This window comes from Salvelinus fontinalis, chromosome 14, assembly GCF_029448725.1.
Source record: "Salvelinus fontinalis isolate EN_2023a chromosome 14, ASM2944872v1, whole genome shotgun sequence".
Classification (NCBI taxonomy): domain Eukaryota; kingdom Metazoa; phylum Chordata; class Actinopteri; order Salmoniformes; family Salmonidae; genus Salvelinus; species Salvelinus fontinalis.
In genome coordinates, this window is record NC_074678.1 from 3027098 (window position 1) to 3048788 (window position 21691).

At 45.9% G+C, this 21691-nt stretch overlaps 1 protein-coding gene across 14 annotated transcripts in view; it reads left to right on the forward strand.

Moving 5' to 3' along the window:
* The window catches only part of LOC129869391 (disks large homolog 1-like), a 282157-nt gene that overhangs the window by 162824 nt on the left and 97642 nt on the right, over positions 1–21691 (forward strand). For 7 of the 14 annotated variants that reach the window (XM_055943763.1, XM_055943766.1, XM_055943768.1 and 4 more), the window contains 4 exons: positions 885–938; positions 16294–16344; positions 17526–17650; positions 20937–21106. In XM_055943763.1, the coding sequence (XP_055799738.1) occupies positions 885–938; positions 16294–16344; positions 17526–17650; positions 20937–21106 (400 nt within the window). Of the gene's footprint in view, positions 1–195; positions 319–884; positions 939–16293; positions 16345–17525; positions 17651–20936; positions 21107–21691 lie in introns of all 14 variants that reach the window. The other 7 variants (XM_055943757.1, XM_055943760.1, XM_055943759.1 and 4 more) reach the window with 2 other exon arrangements.

Consider the following 21691-nt stretch of genomic DNA (forward strand, 5'->3'; position numbering starts at 1 on the left):
TTTCTCTCTCTCTCTCTTTCTCTCTCTCTCTCTTTCTCTCTCTGTCTCACACTCCTCTCTCCCTTCTTCCCGTTCAGCATGTAGATGTATCATTGTCTGTTACTGCATCAGTGTTGTGTTGCACAGTGTGTGTATTCTTGCCTGTGTGTCTTGTATGTTTTACCCTGACCCTTGACCTCCATTGCCATTGTTTAGCAGCCAGATGTGGTGGTCCCGCCCCCCGTACCCATAATCCCTGTGATCCCCATCCCAGCCGAGACCACTCCTGTCATCTCTCCACCCTCCTCTCTGCCTGCACCCGCGTCACCCACGTCACAGGTCATCCTCTCTTCCCTATTTCCCCTCCTCTCCCTCTTTATTTTTTTACACACCTCCCATTTTGCTTCGGTTTTGGTGCTGGAGTTTAAAGGATTATTGTTTTTGAGGGAGGGACTTGCTAGTTGGGGTGGTTGTTTTGTAACCTCGGGACCTGTAGGAGAGGAGAGACAAGCCCAGTGAAGACCAAGGGATCCTGGATGGAGTTGTCTGTTATTAACCATGTAGTTGGGGATGTTTGGGTCAACGCCATAGCAACGCCACAGCTGTAGGCTTCAGGAGTTAATATTCTGCAATAGAAGATTGTCATGTTGCCGTGGTAATCTCTAACCGATGCTTTCATAATGTTGTACCAAAACATGCGGAGAGTAAGTTATTATTTTCTCACACCCCCCAAAAATGTTTTTGTTTTGCCTAATATTTTTTTTAACTTTGTAATTTCTTTTGTTGTTGTGTTTAGCTTTTGTAATGTACTTACAGGGGAATCGCGAGGTGAACAAATATTTTATTTTATCATGAAATATTTTTATAACCAAAACTGAGTTAATTTTTTTGTTTTTCTGTTGCAGGCAAACCCACCTCCTGTGGTGGTCAACACAGACAGCTTGGACAGCCCCCCATACGTAAGTCTGCATTTCTTTACACACACACACACACACACACACACACACACACACACACACACACACACACACACACACACACACACACACACACACACACACACACACACACACACACACACACACACACACACACACACACACACACTGAACTGAGCACCAAATAAACCATGGTTACTAGAGAACTGTAATGTAATGATCATGTTACCATGTTAATGACAATAAAGGATAAAGACCAGGAAGTAACAGACTAGAAATACATCCTTTTCAAATCAAAATCAATTTCAATGAATCTAATTTTATTTGTCACGTACAACGTTTCCAGCAGGTATACATGGTGCAGTGAAATGCTGATGTGCTGTAGTACATCAGTCAACATTGTACCTTTATTTAACTAGGCAAGTCAGTCTTATTTTCAATGACGGCCTAGGGACAATGTAGTATAGTAATAATGGACTGTATTCACAAATATTAAGTGGGTAGGGACTTGGTCACGCAGCACAATAAATAGTAGATCATTGAACAGCAGCGTTGACTGTGTGTGTGTGTGTGTGTGTGTGTGTGTGTGTGTGTGTGTGTGTGTGTGTGTGTGTGTGTGTGTGTGTGTGTGTGTGTGTGTGTGTGTTTATGGGTGTTTATGGGTGTTTATGGGTGTTTATGGGTGTTTATGGGTGTTTATGGGTGTTTATGGGTGTTTATGGGTGTTTATGGGTGTTTATGGGTGTTTATGGGTGTTTGCGTGTGTGTCCTTGTGGGTGTTTGCGTGTGTGTTCTTGTTTGTGTGAAAGGGTTGGATGGGTGGGTACTCAGTGCAGATGGCCTCTAAGGTGCAGGTCTGGGGTCAGCTGTCTGATGGTCTCTAAGGTGCAGGTCTGGGGTCAGCTGTCTGATGGCCTCTTAAGGTGCAGGTCTGGGGTCAGCTATCTGATGGCCTCTAAGGTGCAGGTCTGGGGTCAGCTGCTGGATGGCCTGGTGGTAGACTCCTGTTGGTGTTTATTTATATAGCACAACGTAGTTTCTGTTAAAGTGAAATACCATGTAAAAAAAATAATCTATTTACCGGTGTTACCAGCCAGAACTAGAAATCAAAGATGTTATTATGTCTGTCTGAACCTCTCTTTGTATGCAGCAACAACATTGTACTGTATATTTTACATGTATTATTACTTTCTGTTAGATTAAGCAGGCTGACTGAAGCTACCAAATGTCCAGAATAGTGTATTTAATCTGGGCTGGGGAAATGCCTTCCATTGAGATTATGTTTATTGAGATTACAAGCCAAATCATGCTGCGTGGTCTGGTCTCTGTGCATAAATCTACTGGGGGGGGGGGGGGGATATACAAGGTATTCCTCGTCATCCCATGTAAACCCACTGCTAAATCTGATGGTCAATGAATAGCACACCTATTACAGTAACTGCTGTTCCCAGTAAATATCACCATGGCCATCCATCTAAAGCCCAGTGACCAGGACTTGTTACTGTATTAAAGTAGTGGAATAGCTGGGGGGGGGGGGGGGTTATGTGGAAGAATGTGGGGTAGCTGGGGAATGGGGGAGGGGGGTGGCTGTGGAAGAATGTGGGGTAGCTGTGGAATGGGGGGGACTGTGGAAGAATGTGGGGTAGCGTGGGGTAGCGATTTGGTCAAAATTGAGTTGTGCCGGTGCATGATCCGTCCATACGGCTAACATTAACGTTACAGCCTTGTAGCTAGCTAACGTTACTGACTAACGTTAGTTGGCTAGCTAACTGGCAACAGCAGTCAAGGACGTTTGCTTATCTTATTTGTGCTTATTACACGCAAGTGTCAAGGCCAACAGTTTACACAGATGACTTCTGACACTTAAAAAACATTCCGTAGCAAAGTATAGCTAGCTTCCTTTGCTAGTAGCTTGTCTCTCACCTGACAGGTGTTAACTAGCTACTATGTCTGGTTTTAGAACTGAGATTCGGCTGAAAAGATGTTAGCATTGTCAGAAATGCTACAAAAAGGTAGCACATCGTTGGTTTTTAATGAACGGAAATGTTCACGCGAGAGATATTTAAATTATTACTTTTATTTAAAAAAAAAATAAAAAAAATGTTGCACCTATAAACGTATTAATTCCAAATGGATCCAAGTCTAATTGTCACCTTATGGACGCTGTAGCTTTGTTTTAACACAATGTCTAGAATTTCAGCCGAGTTTGGGGAAAACATTGTCTGACGACCCCAATGCTAACGACCCTGTCAAAAATCTGGTATAGTGGTTACTGGTAACGGCCTGACGGATCATGACGAGAGGTTGTGTTGTGTACCTACAATCAAGTTGATTTGTGAACTTTCATCGACATTGTTGTCGTATTGGCTTAGCTATGATGGTAGGGAAAATTTAACATTTGAGCTTATACATATAGTATTGTGGGGGCGTTAGCCATTTACTTTATGTTCGTATTCTTCTCTTTTCTTATTTATTATTTTGTTGCGTTGTTGAGAAGGAACCTGCAAGTAAGCATTTCATTGGACAGTGTTTACCATGTGTATCCCGTACAGAGCACTAATAAAACTTGAAACTTGTCTTTTGAGTGTATCTAGCAGAGTTAGGCTCAATACAGCTCATACATTCCAATTCAATTCTTGATACCGCAGAGGGTCCACAACATTGTAGACTTATTAGAATTCCCCAAAAGGGTATTTTGTTTAATAGTGATAATGCTATTTGGAAAAACAGGCTTTTTTTCTCTCTCTGTGACAAAAAAATTATGACATTCTATTTTTGGCTGATATGGTAGCGAATACATTGAATCAGAATATCAAATTGGGATAATGTTGTAGGTTACCCCAGCAAGTATACGAATATCTGCCAGGGCAGATTATTTTAATTTCAGAATGGTGATGTGGGAAGCTAAAAGGCTAGCTAGCTTGTAGTGTTTAACCAACTTGGAGATGTGGGAAGCTAAAAGGCTAGCTAGCTTGCAGTGTTTAACCAACTTTGAGATGTGGGAAGCTAAATTGGCCCAGCGTTGTCCGGGTTTGGCCGGGGTAAAGGGAAAAGAGGATAACTAATCAGTTATACAACTGAATGTCTTCAACTGAAATTTGTCTTCCACATTTAACCCAACCCCTCTGAATCAGAGGTGTGGGGGGGGGGGGGGGGGCTTGTCAGCTCGGGGATTCGATCTGACAAGATGTGGGAAGCTATTAGAGGTGTAACTTTTTTCAAATCATCATCAGAGTCTCATCATGCAGCCTTACAATGTATTAAACATCAAAACATATAGCCCAACGTTTGTAGAACTAAAGTTCCATTAATAACTGTAAATTAAGCTTATAGGAGGACCTGTTTCTTTGTTAACCTCCACACAGAAAGCCGCATGTGAGAACTCCCCCAAAATCGTTTGGAGAAAAGATCCTTTCGATTTAATTCTGATTTTTTTCAATTGTGTTCTTCATACTATCTAATAATGCCACGGAATTCTACGAAAATCTTGTCTGCTAAATGAACTAGTGTAGCCCACGCCATTTGGCAGAGCCAGATCAGGACCTAACTAACATAAGGACAACTCAGAGTATGCTATTCTGTTCTTCTGAATTAGACTACATTTTCTTCACATCATGTTTCTTTAGACCCGTCTAAAATAAATAATGGATTTATTGTGAAAGTGTAGGCTATATTACATGGATTTATTAGACTTTTTAAAATGTAGATGTTCTAAAGGTGGGGAAGCCAGGAGATGCTAAATGTGTTTATATTAATTAACAGTTAGTTAAAGTGAGACCGGCAGTTATTTGCTTGACAATCACCAGCTGACAAAATGTAATGACTGCACAGCCCTAGGTATCTAATTACCAAAAGGTGAATGTTGCTCTAAAACATTCAGAATGCAATAAGTATGTGGAAACCTTTACTGTCCCTATTCTCTCTCACTCTCTCTCGCTCACCCCCAAATCTGTGGCCAGACTGGTACTGCAGTGTCTAGTGTAGTGAGGGGGCCAGTCTGGTACTGCAGTGTCTAGTGTAGTGAGGGGACCAGACCCTGTGGCCAGTCTGGTACTGTAGTGTCTAGTGTAGTGAGGGGGCCAGACCCTGTGGTCAGTCTGGTACTGCAGTGTCTAGTGTAGTGAGGGGGCCAGACCCTGTGGCCAGTCTGGTACTGTAGTGTCTAGTGTAGTGAGGGGGCCAGACCCTGTGGCCAGTCTGGTACTGTAGTGTCTAGTGTAGTGAGGGGGGCAGACCCTGTGGCCAGTCTGGTAGTGTCTAGTGTGGTGAGGGGGCCAGACCCTGTGGTCAGTCTGGTACTGGAGTGTCTACTGTAGTGAGGGGGCCAGACCCTGTGGTCAGTCTGGTACTGCAGTGTCTAGTGTAGTGAGGGGGCCAGACCCTGTGGCCAGTCTGGTACTGCAGTGTCTAGTGTAGTGAGGGGGGCCAGACCCTGTGGTCAGTCTGGTACTGCAGTGTCTAGTGTAGTGAGGGGACCAGACCCTGTGGCCAGTCTGGTACTGCAGTGTCTAGTGTAGTGAGGGGGCCAGACCCTGTGGTCAGTCTGGTACTGTAGTGTCTAGTGTAGTGAGGGGGCCAGACCCTGTGGTCAGTCTGGTACTGCAGTGTCTAGTGTAGTGAGGGGGCCAGTCTGGTACTGCAGTGTCTAGTGTAGTGAGGGGGGCAGACCCTGTGGTCAGTCTGGTACTGCAGTGTCTAGTGTAGTGAGGGGGCCAGACCCTGTGGCCAGTCTGGTACTGCAGTGTCTAGTGTAGTGAGGGGGCCAGACCCTGTGGTCAGTCTGGTACTGTAGTGTCTAGTGTAGTGAGGGGGCCAGACCCTGTGGTCAGTCTGGTACTGTAGTGTCTAGTGTAGTGAGGGGGCCAGACCCTGTGGTCAGTCTGGTACTGTAGTGTCTAGTGTAGTGAGGGGGCCAGTCTGGTACTGCAGTGTCTAGTGTAGTGAGGGGGCCAGTCTGGTACTGCAGTGTCTAGTGTAGTGAGGGGGGCAGACCCTGTGGCCAGTCTGGTACTGTAGTGTCTAGTGTAGTGAGGGGGCCAGTCTGGTACTGCAGTGTCTAGTGTAGTGAGGGGGCCAGTCTGGTACTGCAGTGTCTAGTGTAGTGAGGGGGGCAGACCCTGTGGTCAGTCTGGTACTGTAGTGTCTAGTGTAGTGAGGGGGCCAGACCCTGTGGCCAGTCTGGTACTGCAGTGTCTAGTGTAGTGAGGGGGCCAGACCCTGTGGTCAGTCTGGTACTGTAGTGTCTAGTGTAGTGAGGGGGCCAGACCCTGTGGTCAGTCTGGTACTGTAGTGTTTAGTGTAGTGAGGGGGCCAGACCCTGTGGTCAGTCTGGTACTGTAGTGTCTAGTGTAGTGAGGGGGCCAGTCTGGTACTGTAGTGTCTAGTGTAGTGAGGGGACCAGACCCTGTGGTCAGTCTGGTACTGTAGTGTTTAGTGTAGTGAGGGGGCCAGACCCTGTGGTCAGTCTGGTACTGCAGTGTCTAGTGTAGTGAGGGGGCCAGTCTGGTACTGCAGTGTTTAGTGTAGTGAGGGGCCAGACCCTGTGGTCAGTCTGGTACTGCAGTGTCTACTGTAGTGAGGGGGCCAGTCTGGTACTGCAGTGTCTAGTGTAGTGAGGGGGCCAGACCCTGTGGTCAGTCTGGTACTGCAGTGTTTAGTGTAGTGAGGGGCCAGACCCTGTGGTCAGTCTGGTACTGCAGTGTCTACTGTAGTGAGGGGGCCAGTCTGGTACTGCAGTGTCTAGTGTAGTGAGGGGGCCAGACCCTGTGGTCAGTCTGGTACTGCAGTGTCTAGTGTGGTGAGGGGTCCAGACCCTGTGGTCAGTCTGGTACTGCAGTGTCTAGTGTAGTGAGGGGGCCAGTCTGGTACTGCAGTGTCTAGTGTGGTGAGGGGGCCAGACCCTGTGGTCAGTCTGGTACTGCAGTGTCTAGTGTGGTGAGGGGGCCAGTCTGGTACTGCAGTGTCTAGTGTGGTGAGGGGGCCAGACCCTGTGGTCAGTCTGGTACTGCAGTGTCTAGTGTAGTGAGGGGGCCAGTCTGGTACTGCAGTGTCTAGTGTAGTGAGGGGGCCAGACCCTGTGGTCAGTCTGGTACTGCAGTGTTTAGTGTAGTGAGGGGCCAGACCCTGTGGTCAGTCTGGTACTGCAGTGTCTACTGTAGTGAGGGGGCCAGTCTGGTACTGCAGTGTCTAGTGTAGTGAGGGGGCCAGACCCTGTGGTCAGTCTGGTACTGCAGTGTCTAGTGTGGTGAGGGGTCCAGACCCTGTGGTCAGTCTGGTACTGCAGTGTCTAGTGTAGTGAGGGGGCCAGTCTGGTACTGCAGTGTCTAGTGTGGTGAGGGGGCCAGACCCTGTGGTCAGTCTGGTACTGCAGTGTCTAGTGTGGTGAGGGGGCCAGTCTGGTACTGCAGTGTCTAGTGTGGTGAGGGGGCCAGACCCTGTGGTCAGTCTGGTACTGCAGTGTCTAGTGTAGTGAGGGGGCCAGTCTGGTACTGCAGTGTCTAGTGTAGTGAGGGGGGCAGACCCTGTGGCCAGTCTGGTACTGTAGTGTCTAGTGTAGTGAGGGGGCCAGTCTGGTACTGCAGTGTCTAGTGTAGTGAGGGGGCCAGTCTGGTACTGCAGTGTCTAGTGTAGTGAGGGGGGCAGACCCTGTGGTCAGTCCGGTACTGTAGTGTCTAGTGTAGTGAGGGGGCCAGACCCTGTGGCCAGTCTGGTACTGCAGTGTCTAGTGTAGTGAGGGGGCCAGACCCTGTGGTCAGTCTGGTACTGTAGTGTCTAGTGTAGTGAGGGGGCCAGACCCTGTGGTCAGTCTGGTACTGTAGTGTCTAGTGTAGTGAGGGGGCCAGACCCTGTGGTCAGTCTGGTACTGTAGTGTCTAGTGTAGTGAGGGGGCCAGTCTGGTACTGCAGTGTCTAGTGTAGTGAGGGGGCCAGTCTGGTACTGCAGTGTCTAGTGTAGTGAGGGGGGCAGACCCTGTGGCCAGTCTGGTACTGTAGTGTCTAGTGTAGTGAGGGGGCCAGTCTGGTACTGCAGTGTCTAGTGTAGTGAGGGGGCCAGTCTGGTACTGCAGTGTCTAGTGTAGTGAGGGGGGCAGACCCTGTGGTCAGTCTGGTACTGTAGTGTCTAGTGTAGTGAGGGGGCCAGACCCTGTGGCCAGTCTGGTACTGCAGTGTCTAGTGTAGTGAGGGGGCCAGACCCTGTGGTCAGTCTGGTACTGTAGTGTCTAGTGTAGTGAGGGGGCCAGACCCTGTGGTCAGTCTGGTACTGTAGTGTCTAGTGTAGTGAGGGGGCCAGACCCTGTGGTCAGTCTGGTACTGTAGTGTCTAGTGTAGTGAGGGGGCCAGTCTGGTACTGTAGTGTCTAGTGTAGTGAGGGGACCAGACCCTGTGGTCAGTCTGGTACTGTAGTGTTTAGTGTAGTGAGGGGGCCAGACCCTGTGGTCAGTCTGGTACTGCAGTGTTTAGTGTAGTGAGGGGCCAGACCCTGTGGTCAGTCTGGTACTGCAGTGTCTACTGTAGTGAGGGGGCCAGTCTGGTACTGCAGTGTCTAGTGTAGTGAGGGGGCCAGACCCTGTGGTCAGTCTGGTACTGCAGTGTTTAGTGTAGTGAGGGGCCAGACCCTGTGGTCAGTCTGGTACTGCAGTGTCTACTGTAGTGAGGGGGCCAGTCTGGTACTGCAGTGTCTAGTGTAGTGAGGGGGCCAGACCCTGTGGTCAGTCTGGTACTGCAGTGTCTAGTGTGGTGAGGGGTCCAGACCCTGTGGTCAGTCTGGTACTGCAGTGTCTAGTGTAGTGAGGGGGCCAGTCTGGTACTGCAGTGTCTAGTGTGGTGAGGGGGCCAGACCCTGTGGTCAGTCTGGTACTGCAGTGTCTAGTGTGGTGAGGGGGCCAGACCCTGTGGTCAGTCTGGTACTGTAGTGTCTAGTGTAGTGAGGGGGCCAGACCCTGTGGTCAGTCTGGTACTGTAGTGTCTAGTGTAGTGAGGGGGCCAGACCCTGTGGTCAGTCTGGTACTGTAGTGTTTAGTGTAGTGAGGGGACCAGACCCTGTGGCCAGTCTGGTACTGTAGTGTCAAGTGTAGTGAGGGGGACAGACCCTGTGGCCAGTCTGGTACTGTAGTGTCTAGTGTAGTGAGGGGGCCAGACCCTGTGGTCAGTCTGGTACTGTAGTGTTTAGTGTAGTGAGGGGGCCAGACCCTGTGGCCAGTCTGGTACTGCGGTGTCTAGTGTGGTGAGGGGGCCAGACCCTGTGGTCAGTCTGGTACTGCGGTGTCTAGTGTAGTGAGGGGGCCAGACCCTGTGGCCAGTCTGGTACTGCGGTGTCTAGTGTAGTGAGGGGACCAGACCCTGTGGCCAGTCTGGTACTGCGGTGTCTAGTGTAGTGAGGGGGCCAGACCCTGTGGTCAGTCTGGTACTGCAGTGTCTAGTGTAGTGAGGGGGCCAGACCCTGTGGTCAGTCTGGTACTGCAGTGTCTACTGTAGTGAGGGGGCCAGTCTGGTACTGCAGTGTCTAGTGTAGTGAGGGGGCCAGACCCTGTGGTCAGTCTGGTACTGCAGTGTCTAGTGTAGTGAGGGGACCAGCCCCTGTGGTCAGTCTGGTACTGCAGTGTCTAGTGTAGTGAGGGGGCCAGTCCCTGTGGCCAGTCTGGTACTGCAGTGTCTAGTGTAGTGAGGGGGCCAGACCCTGTGGTCAGTCTGGTACTGCAGTGTCTAGTGTAGTGAGGGGGCCAGTCTGGTACTGTAGTGTCTAGTGTAGTGAGGGGGCCAGACCCTGTGGTCAGTCTGGTACTGCAGTGTCTAGTGTAGTGAGGGGGCCAGACCCTGTGGCCAGTCTGGTACTGTAGTGTCTAGTGTAGTGAGGGGGCCAGTCTGGTACTGTGGTGTCTAGTGTAGTGAGGGGGCCAGACCCTGTGGTCAGTCTGGTACTGCAGCGTCTAGTGTAGTGAGGGGGCCCGACCCTGTGGCCAGTCTGGTACTGCAGTGTCTAGTGTAGTGAGGGGGGCAGACCCTGTGGTCAGTCTGGGTGATAGGATAGTAAGGCATTTGGTATTTAAAGGCCTTAGAGTCCCATCAGGGAGCTTAAAGCCTGGGTTACAGGATCACACTCAAATAGCCCAAATCAGGGACAGGGCCTTGTGTAACACTTTGGCATTCTGGGGTTGGTTGGGAGATTAATTGTTGGGTGTCTATTTATTTTCCTAATGCAACTTTTATTAATGACCTCTAATCCCTCCCCAGCAGTGTCTGTCTGTCTGTCTGTCTGTCTGTCTGTCTGTATTTAATTTTTTATTTAACTCGGCAAGTCGGTTAAGAACAAATTCTTATTTACAATGACATTCTACCGCAGGTAGCCTAGTGGTTAGAGTGTTGGACCAGTAGCCGAAAGGTTGCTGTATCGAATCCTTGAGCTGACAAGGTAAAAATATGTCGTTCTGCCCCTGAACAAGGTAGTTAACCCACTGTTCCCCGGGCGCCAAAGACGTGGATGTCAATTTAAGCCAGCCCCCTTCTGATTCAGAGGGGTTGGGTTAAATGCGGGAGACACTTCAGTTGTACAACTGACTAGGTATCTCCGTTTCCCTTTACCCCGTCCAAACCCAGACGATGCTGGGCCAATTGTGTGCTGCCCTATGGGACTCCCAATCACGGCCAGATGTGATACAGCCTGGATTTGAACCAGGGACTGTAGTGACGCCTCTTGCACTGAGATGCAGTGCCTTAGACCGCTGCGCCACTCGGGAATAAATTGTTTTGCATATTATTTTATTCCTGTCTTTGTTATTTAACCAAACTGTCATGCATGCTGCAATCACACTACACGGGTCATTCTAGAACCTACGACACTTGGGAGGGGGGGGCAGGAGGGAGGCAGAGGAGAGCGAGAAATAGCGGGTGGGAGGGTGGGAGAGGAGAGTGAGCAAGAGAGAGAAGAGAGAGGGAAAGATAGGGAGAGGACAGGAGAGAGAGAGACATAGAGTGGCAGGCAGAGGAGGAAAAAGGGGGAGAGTGAGCAAGAGAGAGGGAAAGAAAGAAAGAAGGTGAGAGAGAGAGATGGTAGACCAGGGCTGTCCAACCCTGTTCCTGGAGAGATACCATCCTGTATGTTTTCACTCTAACCCTAATCTAGCAAACCTGATTGTAATAATTAGCTGGTTGATAAACTGAACCAGGTTAGTTACAACTGGGGTTGGAGCAAAAATATACAGGAAAGTAACTCTCCAGGAACAGGGTTGAACACCCCTATGGTAGACAATAGACATAAATGTGAATCTACTGCTGCCCTAATGAAGACACACACTGTTGTTACATGACTTGTGAATCCCACCACTAAAGTTAGAGACTGGTGTCCCAGAAATACCTTTTGTCTCTTAACGCCCAGCGTAGTTACACCTGATTCAACTATTCTGATCTACTTATCATTAAGACTGATGGGGTGGGGTTAAAGCTAATCCACAGCTACAGAGACGTGATAGTCTGGCAGACCGTTTTAACTTGGCTACGCATCTCTGAGACCACCGGAAGACCATTTTAACTTGGCTACGCATCTCTGAGACCACCGGAAGACCATTTTAACTTGGCTACACATCTCTGAGACCACCGGCAGACCGTTTCAACTTGGCTACGCATCTCTGAGACCACCGGCAGACCGTTTCAACATGGCTACGCATCTCTGAGACCACCGGCAGACCGTTTTAACTTGGCTACGCATCTCTGAGACCACCGGCAGACCGTTTTAACATGGCTATGCATCTCTGAGACCACCGGCAGACCGTTTTAACATGGCTACGCATCTCTGAGACCACCGGCAGACCGTTTCAACTTGGCTACGCATCTCTGAGACCACCGGCAGACCGTTTCAACTTGGCTACGCTTCTCTGAGACCACCGGCAGACCGTTTCAACTTGGCTACGCATCTCTGAGACCACCGGCAGACCGTTTTAACTTGGCTACGCATCTCTGAGACCACCGGCAGACCGTTTCAACATGGCTACGCATCTCTGAGACCACCGGCAGACCGGTGGTGGTGGTAGTAGTGGTGGTGGTAGTAGTGTGGTAGCAGTAGTCGTATTAGTGGTAGTGTGGTGGTGGTGACAGAGTAGTATTATTAGTGGTGGTGGTGGTGGTAGTGGTAGTAGTATTAGTAGTAGTCTTATTAGTGGTAGTGTGGTGGTGGTGACAGAGTAGTATTATTAGTGGTGGTGGTGGTGGTAGTAGTAGTGTGGTAGTAGTATTAGTAGTAGTCGTATTAGTGGTAGTGTGGTGGTGGTGACAGAGTAGTATTATTAGTGGTGGTGGTGGTAGTAGTAGTGTGGTAGTAGTATTAGTAGTAGTCGTATTAGTGGTAGTGTGGTGGTGGTGACAGAGTAGTATTATTAGTGGGGGTGGTGGTAGTATTAGTGTGGTAGTATTATTATTAGTGGTGTTGGTGGTAGTATTAGTGGTGGTGGTAGTATTAGTGGTGGTAGTAGTATTAGTGGTGGTAGTAGTATTAGTGGTGGTGGTAGTATTAGTGGTAGCAGTAGTAGTAGTAGTGGTAGTGGTGGTGGTAGTATTAGTGGTAGTAGTATTAGTGGTAGTGGTGGTGGTAGTAGTATTAGTGGTGGTGGCAGTATTAGCGGTAGTATTAGTGGTGGTGGTGGTAGTATTAGTTGTAGTAGTAGTATTATTAGTGGTGGTGGTGGCGGTGGTTGTAGTAGTATTTGTGGTAGTAGTAGTAGCATTAGTGGTGGTTGTAGTGGTGGTAGTAGTAGTATTAGTGGTAGTATTAGTAGTGGTGGTGGTAGTAGTATTGGTGGCGGTAGTAGTATTAGTGGTGGTGGCAGTATTAGTGGTGGTGGTGGTAGTAGTATTGGTGGCGGTAATAGTATTAGTGGTGGTGGTAGTAGTATTAGTGGTGGTGGTAGTAGTATTGGTGGCGGTAGTAGTATTAGTGGTGGTGGTAGTATTAGTGGTCCCGTGTGGCTCAGTTGGTAGAGCATGGCGCTTGCAACGCCAGGGTTGTGGGTTCATTTCCCACGGGGGGACCAGGATGAATATGTATGAACTTTCCAATTTGTAAGTCGCTCTGGATAAGAGCGTCTGCTAAATGACTTAAATGTAAATGTAAATGTAGTGGTTGTAGTAGTGATAGTATTAGTGGTTGTAGTGGTGGTAGTAGTTGTATTAGTGGTGGCGGCAGTAGTAGTAGTAGTAACAGTGCATTCAAAAAGTATTCAGACCCCTTGACCTTTTCCACATTTTGTTACGTTACAGCCTTATTCTAAAATGGTTTCTGTTGTTTTTTCCCCTCATCAATCTACACACACTACCCCATAATGACAAAACAAAAAACGTTTTTTTAAATAACTTTTTGCAAATTTATTTAAAAACAATATAGAAGTCACATTTAATTAAGTATTCAGACCCGTTCTTGGTCACCTCTTTGACCAAGGCCCTTCTCCTCCGATTACTCAGTTTGGCCTTGTTTGGTACACTTCCCCAGATCTGTGCCTTGACACAATCCTGTGTCGGAGCTCTACGGACAATTCCTTCGACCTCATGGCTTGGTTTTTGCTCTGACATGCACTGTCAACTGTAGGACCTTCTATAGACAGGTGTGTGCCTTTCCAAATCATGTCCAATCAATTGCATTTACCACAGGTGGACTCCAATCAAGTTGTAGAAACATCTCAAGGATGATCAATGGAAACAGGATGTACCTGAACTCAATTTCGAATCTCATAGCAAAAGGTCTGAATACTTACGTAAATACGGTATTTCAGTTTTTTTTCTTCAGTTTTTCGCTTTGTCATTATAGGGTACTGTTTTTAGATTGCTGAGGATTTGTTACTTATTTAATCCATTTTCGAATAAGGCTGTAACGTAACAAAATGTGGGAGAAATAAAGGGTTTTGAATACTTTCACAATGCCTTGTAGTGGTGGTGGTTTTCTGTTTTCTTCAGTTTCCCTCGCCAGTGAGCTCCGGACAGACACACACAGCTGTAGGCTAGTTGTGCAAGTGATAAGAAGTCAGTAGGCCTAATTTTATGACCCCCCCCCTTTAATGCTGAGTGGTTATCAAAAGCGAGAGAACTATAAATATTTTTCAAATTGGCTACGATGAGGAACTATTCTCATTCTCAATGCATGTAAAACCAGACTTTGTATAATTACTGTTTGAGGCAAATAAAAAAATTACTTTGAGATGCTCCACAGTGATGGTGAGTTAAGACAATCAGAAATAGTCTCAGATCACATATATAGAGTTACATTTGCGTGCAGGCCAGGTAGCCTAGGCCTAGTTCTATGCGTTATCAAGTGCGTGTCCTTACTCAAGATTGACAGGAGTGCTCCAAACAAAGACGATGAATAAATTGATAACTCGTTAATGGAATTAAATCAACCTTTTCTAACAAGTTAGCCTAGATGGTGTGCTCTGAAAACAACGTGTCCACTCCTACAATGACAACGGTAAGAATATAATAATAGTGTATTGAATCTATTAACAGAAATTACCATAAACAAACATAGATAGGAAATTAAGGGAATTAACGGTAAATGTACTACTGGTGTCTCGTGTGCCATACTTTAAAAAAAAAAATAGATATTTGCCACTGCTCTACAAACTAAATATGTCGACCAACAGCCTATCTACCAAACAATTGTCCAGTCGACTAAATGAGGTCAGCCCTATCCACAATACTAACCTAATTGAGAGTGAAAAGGAGGAAGCCTGTACAGAATATAAGTATTACCAAACATGCGTCCTGTTTGCAATAAGGCACTAAAGTAAAAGTGAAAAAAAATTGACAAAGAAATGAACTATGTCCTGAATAAAAAGCGTTATATTTGGGACAAATCCAAGACAACATATCACTGAGTGCCACTCTTCATATTTTCATGCATGGTGGTGGCTGCATCATGTTATGGGTATGCTTGTCATCGGCTAGGGAGTTTTTTTAGGATAAAAATAAATGGAATAGAGGAGAGCACAGGCAAAATCCTATTGGAAAACCTGGTACAGTCTGCTTTCCAACAGACACTGGGAGACAAATTCACGTTTCAGCAGAACAATAACCTACAACACAAAGCCATATCTACACTGGTTGCTTACCAAGACAACATTAAATGTTCCCGAGTGGCCTAGTTACAGTTTTTACTTAAATCGTCTTGAAAATCTATGGCAGACTTGGAAATGGTTGTCTAGCAATGATCAACAGCCAACTTGACAGAGTTTGAAGAATCTTTAAAAGAATAATGGCCAAATACAGTATTGTACAATCCAGGCGTGCAAAGCTCTTAGAGACTTACCCAGAAAGATTCACAGCTGTAATCGCTGCCAGAGGGGATTCTAACATGTATTGACTCAGGGGTGTGAAAACTAATGTAAATGAGATATTTCTGTATTTCATTTTCAGTACATTTGCAAAAAAAAATCTAAAAACATGTTTTCACTTTGTCATTATGTGGTATTGTGTGTAAATTGGTGGGAAATATATTGAATCCATTTTGAATTCAGGCTGTAACAACAAAATGTGGAATAAGTCAAGGAGTATGAATACTTTCTGAAGGCACTGTATATATAAAAAACTATTTTTTTTAAACTGCTTTGTGTGAAATAACATGAAAGTGTCCAGTCCAAATTAACTATTTTGGGACAGATGATCTGATGTTCATTTTGTGTAATTCTGAAGTACATAAAATTGCATTGGGCTTTCCCTATAAACCTGCATGAAAATACAATCAAATAATAGTTTTAAAAATGTCATATGTTTTGGTTCATATCAGTGGCTGTTCCTATTATCTCCATCACCAACTAGAGTTTATAGTTTACCCACTTTTAATATATTTTTTTAAATGATGTTTTACCCCTACATTGCTGGTTGTTATGGTGTGTTGGGCGGGGACAGAGCAGTCCTGCTGTCATCCTCTCTCTCCCAACACGCCTATCACCTCTAATCCTGTGGAGATTATCCCCTCGCGCCACACAAGACGACAGCATTAGCGTTGTGCTCTGCTCAGATAGCCCTGCTGCCACCCTGCCTGCTGCACATTGCTGCAGTATTCCCCACAGAGCAGAGGGGATTTTCACATTGATAGCCAGCCTGTCCTGCTCTTTTATAAGGCTGCTACTGAGGATGGGAGCTCTGCTCTGATCTCACACAGCCACTGTTTGTTGTAGCTACAGTCCCTCACACCTCTTTCTTTAACATCTTCAGTTTGGGGTTTGAGGAGGAATAGGTCATCAAAATGAGACATCTAGTGGGAGAGACGGATTGATCTTTCAATCGTCTCATGTTCCATCTTTCCAGTATAGGCACCCTCTCCTGGGCCAATGTAGACAGCTCTCTTTATGATTCCCCCTTGATGATGATTGGCTGATGTCTTGTGTGTTGTCTTTCAGGCGAATGGATCTGAAGCAGATTATGAATATGAGGAGATCACACTGGAACGGGTAAGTAAGAGGGAACATCACGTCTCCGTTTAAACCCATCATCCATGGTTCTCCTTTCCATTAAATATGTGCCTTTATACTTAGGTTTTCTATGTAAATGAAAGGTTTTTAAATAAATTGAAGGTTTCGATTTGTATCTAAAGGTTAACATTTGAATGAAGATGTACTTTTAAAAATGTTACAACCATGCAAGAATTTCATTTCTATTTTTACCTAGCTATAATTATTTTCAGTTGATAATGTTTAAAAAAGAAAAAACTTTGCATAGTGGTCCAGGGCTCTGTCTTACTATATGATGTAATGCTGTGTGTCATGGAGGAGGGAGATAAGGAGGGAGAGGAGCGGGAGAAGAGGGAGATAATCAGGAAGAGCAGGGAGAGAAAGAGGGAGAGCAGGGAGGAATGGAGGGAAAACAGGGAGAGCAGGGAAAGGGGGAGAGAAGGAGGGAGAGGGGGGAGCAGAGAGAGAGAAGGAGGGAGAGGAGAAGGGAGAGGAGGAGGGAGAGCAGGGAGAGGAGAAGGAAACTGTTTCTGTATCTGCCTGCAGCTACAGGGCTCTCCTCTCTTCCCTCTTCTCTTCCTCCTCTCTTCTCTTCCTCCTCTCTTCCTCCTCTCTTCCCTCTCTCTTCCTCCTCTCTTTCCTCTTCTCTTCCTGACCTGATTCAGCCACTATCTGCGTTTGCATCACTAACTCTACATTAAGACACAATGCACTATTCTGTCACAGAGACACGCACACCGCCCCCAACCACAACCACACACTGAGCCTTAGTTAAGGCTATGTAGTCGGGCCCTATACGACTGCCCTATAATCTACACTACACTGCCACTTCCCTTCTCCAACCATACATAGCTCCCATTACACTCATAACCCCCCCAGCCATACACAGACATTTACATTGAAATGGGTCCTAACTATGGAGTATAATACACTCAGTATAATACAGGCTGAATGTGTCATTATTTGAAGTGCCGATGTACTCATAATGCTATACAGCATATAGAAATGATGGAATGTTTGATTATTATATTTTAATTAAACAGTATACTTAATGCTGTACTGTAGAGCACATCATGATAACATTGTAATGCATCTACATATTGTATGTTGAACATATGGCTTTATATGACATAAGTTGATCTGAACCAAACTCTGTTTCTCTCTTCTGCCCCTCGTCGTAGGGTAACTCTGGGTTGGGCTTCAGTATTGCTGGGGGGACAGATAACCCCCATATCGGCGAAGACCCCAGTATCTTCATCACCAAGATTATCCCTGGGGGAGCTGCAGCTCAGGATGAACGTCTCAGGTACCGTCATCATAGGATTAGGAATGACAGCACTGGAGTGGACATGAACCCTCCTTATGATGGGAGAAACGTCAGCCATTTTGATCAGGGAGTTGGTCAACCGTGGTTTGGTACTGCTGTTATAAGATAGAACGCAGCTAAATTCACACTATGTTTTTGTTAGCTAGAAGTTTTAGAGGAATGATTCCAAAGTCCCAGTCGGAATTAAATGGAACGTCGCGGCCCTGCCGACCCCTGTTTGGGGGGAAACGACCTGTGGTTACCTAGGTTACCCCATTTGCTCACAGCAGAAACAACCCTTTTCAAAGGCATTTGTCTTGTTTGCTTTTTTTTTGTTGGTCAATTACAAAACGACATTTAAGATAAGAACATGTCTAAAGATGACTTTTCAACATTGCCTGCACCAGAGCGTTCTCACTGCTTGGCTTCAATCGTGCCTCTTTTCATGACGGTGCTAGCAGCCACGTAACATTACGTGCGTTTCCGTTCGTGCAGGTAGAATAAAACATGTTGGGTGTTTCTCAAGATTCATACTACCGTGCTCGGAGCACGCAAAATGGAGAACGGGAGAGTCGGGAGTATGAATCCAAATCAAAGTATGCGAAACGGAGCACGGAGGGAACTTCTCGAATGTGTACTCAGTTTGTACATATTTTATCTAGCCATGACCAACAACACAGACTATACAGCTAGTAGTGAGTGTGGTTACAAACGGACTATACAAAACAAGTTATATGTCTTACCTGTTATGAAATGTTTTCTACACACATAGCTACGTGTAACCTACTGGGACCCAGGGTCCCCACAGTTCCCACGCTGAATAGCCTGAAGCCACAGGTCAAGTTGGTTGAGAGAATGTCAAGAGTGTGCAAAGCTGTTGTCAAGGCAAAGGGTGGCTACTTTGAAGAATCGCAAATATAAAATATATTTTTTGCTTATTACATGATTCCATATGTGTTATTTCATAGTTTTGATGTCTTCACTATTATTCTACAATGTAGAAAATAGTCAAAATAAAGAAAAACCCTTGAATGAGTAGGTGTGTCCAAACCTTTGACTGGTACTGTAAATGGAGGCATTGATGGTCTGTGTTACGTTCCCCAGCAAGAAATCCAAAAGTGTCGCTCAAACAGAAGGGGGAACTAACAGCCAAAAGTAAACAGGTGGGGTTCTAGGAGGGGGTCTGAGAGACACTCATGGGGATGTCCACTGAAAGTTGCCTAGCAACAACATCTGGAACCTAAAATACACCCACTGTGAGTGCCCACTAAATTTGCCCAAGAAGAGGCAAACAAAATTAAAACCCACACCAAACTTAAAGACAGGACGCAAACCCGAAAAGTGGAGCAAATTTAAAACAATTATCTAAAAAACTGTTTTCGCTTTGTCATTATGGGGTATTGTGTGTAGATTGAGTATTTTTATTTATTTAATCAATTTTAGAATAAGGCTGTAACTTAACAAAAGTCAAGGGGTCTGAATACTTCCCGAGATGCGCTGTAAATAGCACCTGGGCCAGACATTACAGGCTTTACTCGATTACAGGCTCAAAATGGCCATAAACAAAGTCCTTTGTTCTGAAACTCGTCAGTCTATTCTTGTTCTGAATAATGAAGGCTATTCCATTCGAGAAATTGCCAAGAAAAATGATCGACTTGGATTAGCTAACATAACATGCCATTGGAACACAGGAGTGATGGTTGCTGATAATGGGCCTCTGATGACTGATGTATTTGATTCCCCTGGCTAAAGTGTGAATGACGGATGTATTTGATTCCCCTGGCTAAAGTGTGAATGACTGATGTATTTGATTCCCCTGGCTAAAGTGTGAATGACTGATGTATTTGATTCCCCTGGCTAAAGTGTGAATGACTGATGTATTTGATTCCCCTGGCTAAAGTGTGATGTATTTGATTCCCCTGGCTAAAGTGTGAATGACTGATGTATTTGATTCCCCTGGCTAAAGTGTGAATGACTGATGTATTTGATTCCCCTGGCTAAAGTGTGAATGACTGATGTATTTGATTCCTCTGGCTAAAGTGTGATGTATTTGATTCCCCTGGCTAAAGTGTGAATGACGGATGTATTTAATTTTTTTATTTTATTTCACCTTTATTTAACCAGGTAGGCTAGTTGAGAACAAGTTCTCATTTACAACTTCAACCTGGCCAAGAAAAAGCAAAGCATTACGACATAAACAACAGAGTTACACATGGGATAAACAAACATACAGTCAATAATACAGTAGAAAAATCTATATACAGTGTGTGCAAATGTAGTAATTGTTCTCCTGTCTGCAGAGTGAATGATGGATGTATTTGACTCTTCCTGCAGAGTGAATGACTGATGTATTTGACTCTTCCTGCAGAGTGAATGACTGATGTATTTGACTCTTCCTGCAGAGTGAATGACTGATGTATTTGACTCTTCCTGCAGAGTGAATGACTGATGTATTTGACTCTTCCTGCAGAGTGAATGACTGATGTATTTGACTCTTCCTGCAGAGTGAATGACTAATGTATTTGACTCTTCCTGCAGAGTGAATGACTGATGTATTTGACTCTTCCTGCAGAGTGAATGACTGATGTATTTGACTCTTCCTGCAGAGTGAATGACTGATGTATTTGACTCTTCCTGCAGAGTGAATGACTGATGTATTTGACTCTTCCTGCAGAGTGAATGACTGATGTATTTGACTCTTCCTGCAGAGTGAATGACTGATGTATTTGACTCTTCCTGCAGAGTGAATGACTGATGTATTTGACTCTTCCTGCAGAGTGAATGACTGATGTATTTGACTCTTCCTGCAGAGTGAATGACTGATGTATTTGACTCTTCCTGCAGAGTGAATGACGGATGTATTTGACTCTTCCTGCAGAGTGAATGACGGATGTATTTGACTCTTCCTGCAGAGTGAATGACGGATGGATTTGACTCGTCCTGCAGAGTGAATGACGGATGGATTTGACTCGTCCTGCAGAGTGAATGACGGATGTATTTGACTCTTCCTGCCGAGTGAATGACGGATGGATTTGACTCGTCCTGCCGAGTGAATGACGGATGGATTTGACTCGTCCTGCAGAGTGAATGACTGATGTATTTGACTCTTCCTGCAGAGTGAATGACTGATGTATTTGACTCTTCCTGCAGAGTGAATGACTGATGTATTTGACTCGTCCTGCAGAGTGAATGACGGATGGATTTGACTCGTCCTGCAGAGTGAATGACGGATGGATTTGACTCGTCCTGCAGAGTGAATGACTGATGTATTTGACTCTTCCTGCAGAGTGAATGACTGCATCCTGAGAGTGAACGAGGCTGACGTGAGGGAAGTGACCCACAGTAAGGCTGTGGAGGCCCTGAAGGAGGCCGGCTGCATCGTCAGGCTCTACATCCGCAGGAGAAAAGCCCTCTCGGAGAAGATCCTGGAGCTCAAACTAGTCAAAGGTCCCAAAGGTAAAGGGGACTGTCTGTCACCGTGGAGGTTAAAGCTACACTTTAGTGATGTGATTTCATCATTACTTTTAAATGTGTTGAGTTGATATGTAACTTTCTGCTGCCTGTTATTTACTCACTGTGGTTCATTGTGCTCCTAGTGATACCCTCTGAATTAGCGGCTCCCAAACTGTGGGGCGTGCTGTCGTAATAGTAGAATGCACAAGGTGCTATTTCTAAATGGGGGTAGTGCATCACCAGTTTTCCTCTTGTAATGTCAGTCATTGCAGATCTTAGAGAGTTATTTATAACTTGTCAGACATGTCTAGGGCCCGGTTTCCCAAAAGCATCTTAATAAGGCTAAGTCATCGTTAGAAGCTTTTGTTAGGAGCATCGTTAAATCTCCTAGCTGTTTCCCAAAACCGTCATTACTAAAAGTGCACCTGTTTACCGACTCCCGTCAGAGCACTCATAGAACAGCGCGAAGTGCGTAGATGTTAACCCCCCCCCCCCCCCCTACCACGTCACGTTGTACGCAGAAAGACCTCCCGTTAAACATAGAATCAAGGCATCCGTCTCTCTTGTGACCGCCGATAACTTCACAAC